Raw genomic sequence first — 10,436 nt, forward strand, 5'->3', positions numbered from 1 at the left:
CCAAGGAGGGGTAGCAACTCTGCTAAAGGTGTATCCATTCCAGGGCAGCTCATTCATCTTTGGTCCTCACTGGACATTCAGCTCTCCCCTGTGGTTCCAAGTTGCTGTTTGCATGTGAGAGGAGCCACGCCCTGGTACACTGCTTCAACAGCTGGGCTAAACCAGGAAAGGGTAGCTGGTAGCCTCACACCCTGGTGAGATAGGTACATGCCTATCCTAGCATGCAAAGTCTGCTTTGGCAGACTGGGTGGATGAGATCTACAGCGAGATCCAATGGCTAGGAAGGTGGTACCGTAATGCTCCATGAAGTGTGAAGGGTATGAAAAGGCACAAAATATGACATGGACATCCCACTGCAACCAAGGAAGACCCCAGTTTGTGTCCTGGACTTCTGAGGTGGAGAGGGTGGAACTGCCCCAGTGCAATGGCTTTTCCACTTTAAAAACTCTCCCACACAGGTTTCCTGTCATCTTCTGACATGATGGACAACCACTGTCTTAAAACACATGCTCTACTCTTCCTCCCCCACCTCATCAATGACCCTCAGTTTCCTAAATTGGTGCTGATTCCTCAATGGGAATGAAATAGTCACTCTGGACGGCAATGAAACCACCCTGGTTTTGAGCCCCATTCACAAGTGAAGCAATGGCACTGTAAATGCCCGTAAAGTTATAACATGACTTCAGGCATTTCACAGGAATGTTGGAGTATTATGAGCAGTTATCAAAGAAAGGATGTGCTGGCATTTGAGAGGGTCCAGAGGAGGTTCATGAGAATGATTCTGGGAATGAAAGGGTTAATGTATGAGGAGCATTTGATGGCTCTGGGTCTGCACGTGTTCAAGTTTAGAAGAAATGGGGAGGGGATCTCATTGAAACCTATCGAATATTGAAAGGCCTAGTTAGAGGGGATATGGAGAGGATGTTTCCTACAGTTGGGGAGTCTAGGACCAGAGGACACAGCCTCAGAATAGAAGATTGCCCATTTAGAACAGAGATGAGGAGAAATTTCTTTAGCCAGAGGGTGGTGAATCTGTGTAGTTCTTTGCCACAGACAGCTATGGAGGTCAAGTTATTGGGGACTATTTAAAGCAGGAGTTGATAGGCATCAAAGGGATAATAAATCAGACATGATTGAATGACAGAGCAGACAAAATGGGCCAAATGGCCTAATTCTGCTCCTGTGTCATTTTGTCTTCTTTAACACTAGATTACAGCAGGCATTGTTAGTGCAGATGCCCAAGAACTTAATCTAAGAAGGAGGTTTAAATGTGGCTCTGGATGAAGGAAAAAGGGGTGGTCAGATGAAGATGCTCCTATCTGAAGCTGACAACACTGGATGAATTAAAATCAGGCACAAACAAGAAACTAGAATTAGACTTGCATGGAGAGTTTGTAAGGTCATGGGTCTGAAGTAAAATAGAAACATAGATAGAAAACCTACAGCACAATACAGGGCTTCGGCCCACAAAGCTGTGCCGAACATGTCCTTACCTTAGAAATTACTAGGCTTCCTCATAGCCCTCTATTTTTCTAAGCTCCATGTACCTATCGTATCCACCTCCACCACCGTTATCGGCAGCCCATTCCATGCACTCACCACTCTCTGAGTAAAAAAACTTAACCCCGACATCTCCTCTGTATCTGCTTCCCACCAGCTTAAACCTGTGTCCTTTTCTGGCAACCATTTCAGCCCTGGGAAAAAAGCTTCTGACTATCCACAAGATCAATGCCTCTCATCATCTTGTACACCTCTACAGGTCATCTCCCTTCCTCCGTCACTCCAAGGAGAAAAGGCCGACTTCACTCAACCTATTCTCATAAGGCATGCTCCCCAATCCAGGCAATATCCTTACAAATTTCCTCTGCACCCTTTCTATAGTTTCCACATCCTTCCTGTAGTAAGGTGACCAGAACTGAGCACAGTACTCCAAGTGGGGTCTGACCAGGGTCCTATATAGCTGCAACATTACCTCTCGGCTCCTAAATTCAATTCCACGATTGATGAAGGCCAATGCACCGTACGCCTTCTTAACCACAGAGTCAACCTGTGCAGCATCTTTGAGCGTCCTATGGACTCGAACCCCACGATCTCTCTGATCCTTCACACTGTCAAGAGTCTTACCATTAATACTATATTCTGCCATCATATTTGACCTACCAAAATAAACCACTTCACACTTGTCTGAGTTGAACACCATCTGCCACTTCTCAGCCCAGTTTTGCATCCTATCAATGTCCTGCTGTAACCTCTGACAGCGCTCCACACTATCCACAACACCTCCAACCTTTGTGTCATCAGCAAACTTGTTAACCCATCCCTCCATTTCCTCATCCATTTCATTTATAAAAAAAAAATGAAGAGTAAGGGTCCCAGAACAGATCCCCGAGGCACTCCACAGGTCACCGGCCTCCATGTAGAATATGACCCGTCTACAACCACTCTTTGCCTTCTGTGGGCAAGCTAGTTCTGGATCCACAAAGCAATGTCCCCTTGGATCTCATGCCTTCTTACTTTCTCAATAAGCCTTGCATGTGGTACCTTGTCAAATGTCTTGCTGAAATCCATATACACTACATCTACTGCTCTTCCTTCATCAATATGTTTAGTCATATCCTCAAAAAATTCAATCAGGCTTGTAAGGCACGACCTGCCCTTGACAAAGCCATGCTGACTATTCCTAATCATATTATAACTCTCCAAATGATCATAAATCTTGCCTCTCAGGATCTTCTCCATCAACTTACCAACCACTGAGGTAAGACTCATTGGTCTATAATTTCCTGGGCTATCTCTACTCACTTTCTTGAGTAAAGAATCAACACTCGCAACACTCCAATCCTCTGGAACCTCTCCCAACCCCATTGATGATGCAAAGATCATCACCAGAAGCTCAGTAATCTCCTCCCTCACCTCCCACAGTAGCCTGGGGTATATCTCATCCAGTCCCGGCGACTTATCCAATTTGATGCTTTCCAAAATTTCCAGCACATCTTCCTTCTTAATACTTACATGCTCAAGCTTTTCAGTCTGCTGCAAGTCATCACTACTATCACCAAGATCCTTTTCCATAGTGAATACTGAAGCAAAGTATTCATTAAGTACCTCTACTATTTCCTTCGGTTCCATACACACTTTCCCACTGTCACACTTGATAGGTCCTATTCTTTCATGTCTTATCCTCCTGCTCTTCACATACTTGTAGAATGCCTTGGAGTTTTCCTTAATCTGCCCATCAAGGCCTTCTCATGGCCCCTTCTGGCTCTCCCAATTTTCTTCTTAAGCTCCTTCCTGTTAGCCTTATAATCTTCTAGATCTCTAACATTACCTAGCTCTCTGAACCTTTTGAAAGCTTTTCTTTTCTTCTTGACTAGATTTATTACAGCCTTTGTGCACCACGGTTCCTGTATCCTACCATAACTTCTCTGTCTCATTGGAATGTACCTATGCAGAACTCCACACAAATATTCCCTGAACATTTGCCACATTTCTTCTGTACTTTACTCTGAGAACATCTGTTTCCAGTTTAAGTTTCCAATTTCCTGCTTGATAGCCTCATAATTCCCCTTACTCCAATTAAACATTTTTCTAACTTGTCTATTCCTATCTCTCTCTAATGCTAAGGTAAAGGAGATAGAATTCTGATCACTATCTCCAAAACGCTCTCCCTTAAGAGATCTGTCACTTGACCAGGTTCATTTCCCAATATTAAATCAAGTACAGCCTCTCCTCTTGTAGGCTTATCTACATTATGTGTCCAAAAATCTTCCTGAACACACCTAACAAACTCCACCCCATCTAAACCCTTTGCTCTAGGGAGATGCCAATCGATATCTGGGAAATTAAAATCTCCCATCACAACAACTCTGTTATTATTGCACTTTTCCAGGATCTGTTTCCCTATCTGCTCCTGGATATCCCTGTTACTATTGGGTGGCCTATAAAAACACCCAGTAGAGTTACTGACCCCTTCCTATTCCTTAACCTCCACCCACAGAGACTCCATAGACAACCCCTCCATGACATCCACCTTTTCTACAGCCGTGACACTATCTAATTAACACTATCTCTGATTAACAATGCCACACCAGTGATCAATAGTAGGTGAAAGAGATAGGAAGGGGCCACAATAAGATTCTCCTCATCACTGACACAGGGTGAGCCCTTAGCTCCCTGTGTCTAAACGCATCTGCAGCTGACACACAAGAAACTTCTGAGGAGAAGTACTAACTTACTTGGCTCAGCTGCAGAACTACCTCCCAATGTCACACATGATCCAAGGAGTTAAAGCTTCAACAATGTTGAGCATTTAATGCGATTTTTCCCATTGAAAAATAAAGCTTCATTTTACGTGCAAGCATATTTTAAAATGTTGAAGTGACATTAAGTTCACGTAGGTTCCTGTAATGCTATTTTAACCAGATTATGCAAACAATGTCTCAAAGTATTAATAGTGATGCAGCCAGTAATTGCTCATGCTGGACTGTTGACCAGCTACATTTTGGAGGCTGATGGTATCAAGTTCAAAATTCAAAAGTTCAAAGTAAATTTATAATTTTCTTGTGGGCATTCCCTATAAGTACAAGAAACACAATGGAATCGATGAAAGATTGCAGCCAACAGGCGGACAAACAACCAATGGGCAAAATACAACAAACGGCAAGTACAAAAAGAAAGAAATAGTAAATAAATAAATAAGCCATCAAGCAAGTGATAAATACTGAGAGCATGAGATGAAGAGTCCTTGAAAGTGAATCCATACATTCTCGGAAGAGTTGAGTGACGGGGCAAGTGAAGTTGAGTGATGTTATCCCTTTGGTTCAAGAGCCTGATGGCTGAGGGGTAATAATTGTTCCTAAACTTGGTGGTGTGACTCCTGAGGCTCCTGTAACTTCTTCCTGATGGCAGCAGCAAGAAAGTGGCGGGGTGTCACATTGGAGCAACTGCACTGGGATCACTAAACTAATACTCCCCTTACACAGCAGCAGAGGGGCAAACACACCTAATTATTCTAGGGAAACTTTATCGGTGTGTAGAATGTCTGTAAATCGACCTTATATAGAGTTCCAAGCATTCACAGGTCAGATAGGAGAAACAATTTTACTTCCAGTGTTCAGCCTATAGCTCCCTAGTTTCTCCCATTTGCCATTTAGCAATTGATAACTACTTAATGCTTTTTCACATGTGTTATTTTGTCCTCAATCACACTGGTGACATTTTGACCTGTGACCTTAGCATCCGGAACCAGTGGCCTGAGAAGTATCCAGGCCCTGTAGCCAGATAATTCTGTCCCATTCATGCTGGGACTTTTTACACCCATAAGAACATTAGAATTAGCAACAGGAGTAGCTGCAGCCAGCAAGTCTGCTCTGCCATTCAATACAAACATGGCTGATCAGATCACATTTTCACTCCACTGTAAGTTTTCTTTCACCCCCTTTACTTTTATCATTTATCTATGCCTTTAAAATATTCAAAGAACCTATTTCCTCCATCTTTTGAGGAAGCAAGCTTAACATTCATGGTTTTCTGAGAGAAAAGAAATTTCAACTAAACTCTGAATTAAATTGGGATCTGTTATCTTTAAGTAATGACCCACCCCCTGTTCTAGATTCTTTCATACGAAGAAGCATCCGCTCCACTTCCATCCTGCCAAGATTCCTGAGGATCTTATACTGTTTGATTGCATGTCCTCTCAGTCTCCTCTTGTATTTGGTGTTTATTAAGCTAGATTTTGTCTATTGCAGGCTTGTCCAGCTTCTTTTCCACTCTACTGGCATAATTTGGAGGAAGTAAATTTGGATCAGTGTAAATGAGTCAGCATGGGTCATCAGGCTGAAGGGTCTGTTTCTATGCTGTTTGACCTTCATCAGAAGAGCAGCAGAGTGTTTTGAGATAAAAATGGGATGCTGGTTTGAAACACTGGATACAGAGCAATGGCCTCCATGGTATGCATCTGAGCTTTATTTACAATGGTAAGAGTTTGGAGTGTGACTGTAGAACTGCTTTGACTAGTGAAATGCTAACAAGACAGCTATGTTCACCAAAACTGATCTACTTTTCCAAGGAATTATAGTTTCATTGGATAGTGACACAAATAAATGTATTTACATAGGGGCAACACAGCAACAGAGTGGTTAGCACAACGCTTTACAGTACAGGCGGCCTGAGTTCAACTCCTGCGCTGCCTGTAAGGAGTTTATATGTTCTCCCCGTTTTCTCCTGATGCTCCGGTTTCCTCCCACAGTCCAAAGACATACTGGTTGGTAGGTTAATTTAAAAAAATTGTCCTGCGATTATGCTGGGGTTAAACTGGGGATTGCTGGGTGGCACGGCTCGAAGGGGCGGAAGGGCCTGTTCTGAGCTGTATCTCAGTAAATAAATAATAAATATATTTCTTGACACCCCCCCCCCCCCCATACTCCAAAATGCTTTGCAGACAGAATTTACTTTGCAGGCAGCATTGCAGACAACAAAGCCTCCAATTCATGTGCTACAGTAAGTCAGTGATCTCTGTGATAATCTCCTTTAATGATGAGGGGACACCAGCAGCTGCATTGATGTGTCATGGCTCTCTCAAGTCCTCTTAAGAAAATAGCATCTCCTCTGTAAATAGCACTGATGCCAATGCAGCACTCCCTCGGTGCACTCCAAGGTATTGATTTAATGTGGTACTCTTGGTTCTCCAGTCCAAATGCTAATACTTTAAAAAGATGTGCAATCATCCTGCTTGGTGCTGTGATAGGATCCCCATGTGGATCCCTGCTAGGTACCTGGGATGGTCAGTCGCTGGCAGAAAACCCACCTTACATAGAATCATGGGGGACATAGATAAGGTGAATGGTCACAGTCTTTTCCAAAGGTAGAGGAGACAAAATCTAGAGAGCAAAGGTTTTTGGTGAGAGGGGGAAAGATTTAATGGGGACATGAGGGGCAACCTTTTCAAAAAGATGGTGGTGGCTATGTGGAATAAACTGCCAGGGAAAGTGGTAGAGACAGGCAGAATCATAATCTTTAAATGACATGGATAGTAAAGGTTCAGAGAAGATCAGCCAAACAAAGGCACTACTTGGGTAGGCAACTTGGTCAGCGTTCACGAGTTGGGCCAAAGGGCCTGTTTCCATGCTGTATAACACTATGACTCTAAAATGTCTCCCTGTGCATAATGCTATAATGGTCTGTTTTAGAGCCAGTTCTATTTAGCCTCTCTTTTTGTGGACCTGCGGGACAAATGATGTACAAGTGGAATGCCAGTAAGGAGTCTGTCCTCATGTCTTCAAGGTGGGTCTTTAAACACAAGCACAGGATGCAGAAAAAAGGATACTACCTATTGAGCTCTTGTTAATGTAACTCACTGGACATAACATAGTCTTACTGAGGGTACACCACAATGAGTGCTGACTTCTTCAATAAGTGACAAGCATAAACTTTAGAAGGTTATTCATAATACCAATACCTTGCATGGAAAGAATACAGTATGTCATTTGATTATTTACATTTCTTTCCTAATTAATATTACATAGCAAAAGATCGCATATCATCTCTCAATTTATGAAATAAAGGTTGAGGTTCATTATTGAGGTGATTTTCCCCTTTAGCTCTAATACTATATGTTTATTTTGATGAGTTTCTCACACAATTGGTAATAATAAGATCACTTACAAGCAACACCAGCAGCGCATTCCACGAAGGACTCAAGAAGACCAGGCTTCCCTAAGTGTCCCACCTTAAGGCCTCCATGCTTTGACACAGCCAGCTTTACCTGCTCTCCAGGGCTGGCTGACCATGTAAGGACTGAGCAGCACTTGACACCCATGAAGGCTGGTCAAAAATAGCTTTAATAGCTCAGCGTTAAGTCAAGGTCAGCTGATTTAAATCTTCCTGCACAGATGGTTGATTTCATTGCTGCCCTTCCCCCACTGAGGTTCCCTCTACACTTGAGTGGTGTGGTATTTACAAAGGAGAAACAGTCCGATTGGCCCTACAGGTCAAAGCAGCTGCTTATAGCCCAGATGAACTTCATCCGAAGAGTGACACTGTGATATAGCAGTTAATCTGCCAGCTCACAATTGCAGCAACTCTGGTTCTGTCCTGACCTCCAGTGCTCACTTTGTGAAGTTCATATGTTGTCACAATGAACACATGGGTTGCTTCAGTCTCCCCCCACATCTCAGACACACGGTTGCTTAACTGTCCACTTTAAATGATCCCTTCATGTAGGTTATTGGAAAAAGGAACAAAAGGAGAGTTGATGGGCAGAAGAGGGAACAAAATGCAGGACCACAAAGAAATGAGGAGCAGCGGAACTATTGACATTGCTATATTGGGAGTCAAAATGGATCACATGGGTAGAATGGCCACAGTCTGTGTTGTAATTTGTAAGTCAATAATCTCCCCCTCATTCTATCAGCATACCCTTCTATTCTTTTCCTCCTTCTCTGCTCCACATAAAAGCTCTTCTTAAATTCATCTCAGCCATTTGTACAGTAGTAAATTTTGAATTCTAACCAAACTCGGCATAACAAGACTTCTCCTGATTTCTTATCATGTGTGGCTGGAAATCAGCCTTCAGTCTTTGGAAGTGCCCACTTTTCTGTTCGATCACTGTCAGTCATTCAAGTCCCAGGTAGAGACTAAGAAACACTATCGCACTTAGCTGTAGGATTGTTCATTGCTGTTTCCAAAACAATTTTGTTTTATCTGTCAGCATTGTTATCCCTGAGCTGAAGCCATGAACCTGGAGGACCAGTGGACAACTCTTAGTTTGGCCTCTACCTTTTGGCATGGTTGACTCTACCAAGAGCCAAAGCACAAGGCCCTGACTCCAGCCAACATAGCTCTCTGGGTCACTGAGGCATGAAAGCCTCCAAACCACAACAAAACTGTGGTCCTCTTGGAGGAAGCTTTGTTATAGGAAGAGATTAATAGACTGATAAAGGTAAAGTGAGTCAAAGATTGATAGCTCTTTCACACAGATTGGAAACAGATCTTTTGACCCCAATTCATTCAGGCCAACCAAATCGCCTTTCAGAGCTAGTCTCTTTTGAATGTGTTTCAAAGATTCAAAGTACATTTATTATCAACCAATCAGAAGGAAAAGCAAAGGGATCCTGAAGAGAGAATTTGGAGAGCTAGGCAGAAAGCTAAGAAGCAGGATCACCAAAGTAGTAATTTCTGGATTGCTACCTGCGCCTTGCGCCAGTGAGGGTAGAAACAGAATGATCTGGCAGATAAATGCGTGGCTGAGAAGCTGGTGCAGGGGGCAGGGTTTCAGGTTCTTGGATCATTAGGATCCATTATGGGAGGAGGTATGATCTGTATAAAAGTGACAGGTTGACCTGAAACTGAGAAGCACCAATATTCTTGTGAGCAGGTTTGTTAGAGCTGTTGGGGAGAGTTTAAACTAATTTGGCAGGGAGGGTGAAGGGGGGGGGAGCACTAGATAGAGGCGATCATCATGCATCGCCTCCCTCTGGTTCTCCTCCCCCTGCTGCTCCTCTCTCCTTTTCTTCCATGACCTACTGTCTCTTTCACCAATTTACTCCCCAACTCTTTACTTCATCCCTCCCCCTTCAGGTTTCACCTGTCACCTGGTGTTTCTCTCTCACCTCGCCCACCTTTCAAATCTACTCCTCTCAGCTTTTTTTCTCTAGTCCTGCCAAAAGGTTTCATCTTGAAATGCCGACTGTACCCTTTTCCCAGATGCCACCTGGCCTGTGAGTTCCTCCAGCACCTTGTGTGTGTTGCCTGAGTGAAGTTATCACTTTTGGTTCAAGAGCCTGATGGTTGAGGGGTAATATCTGTTCACCAACACCTCTACTCTCTGAGGAGGCTGAAGAGAGCTGGACTTTGTACCTCTATACTCACGTCCTCCTACAGATGAGCAGTAGAGAGCATCCTGTCAAGTGGAATTACTGCATGGTACGGAAACTCTGCTGCAGCAATCAGGAAGGCTCTATAATGATTAGTCAAAACTTTAATGGGTAGGCAAAACTACCCAACATATCACCGGCACCAGCCTACCTACCATCCATCAAGGATTTATATACAGAAAGGTGCTGGAAGAGGGCCAGTAATATCATGAAGGCTCTCACCAACCCTGCTCATGCACTATTTGTCCTACTCTCATCAGGGCGGGGGCTTCATAGCATCCACGCCAGGATCACCAGACTCAAAAGTAGTTACTTTCCTCAAACAGTAAGGCTGATCAACACCTCCATCTACTAACTCACCCTCAACACCACACTGAGATGTTTGACTGGGTATCATGGCCTAATGCACACGTGCTCTCTCTCTCTCTCTCTCTCTCTGGCAGGTGTTACAAACCCCATAACTGGGTCACTTACCAGCAAAGATGGAGACGTCCGTTGAAGTCTGATGATACTATTTTTAACAGTATTTATTAGTAAAAATACACAAAAATAATATCAATGCAA

At 43.4% G+C, this 10,436-nt stretch overlaps 1 protein-coding gene across 2 annotated transcripts in view; it reads right to left on the minus strand.

The window, feature by feature from the left end:
* Positions 1 to 7,697, minus strand: part of LOC132384541 (supervillin-like) — a 244,447-nt gene extending 236,750 nt beyond the window's left edge. For both annotated transcript variants that reach the window (XM_059955706.1, XM_059955707.1), the window contains exon 1: positions 7,663 to 7,697. In XM_059955706.1, the coding sequence (XP_059811689.1) occupies positions 7,663 to 7,682 (20 nt within the window). In that variant the 5' untranslated portion in view covers positions 7,683 to 7,697. The remainder of the gene's footprint in view (positions 1 to 7,662) is intronic.
* Positions 7,698 to 10,436: the final 2,739 nt, after the last annotated feature.

This window comes from Hypanus sabinus, chromosome X1, assembly GCF_030144855.1.
Source record: "Hypanus sabinus isolate sHypSab1 chromosome X1, sHypSab1.hap1, whole genome shotgun sequence".
Classification (NCBI taxonomy): Eukaryota; Metazoa; Chordata; class Chondrichthyes; order Myliobatiformes; family Dasyatidae; genus Hypanus; species Hypanus sabinus.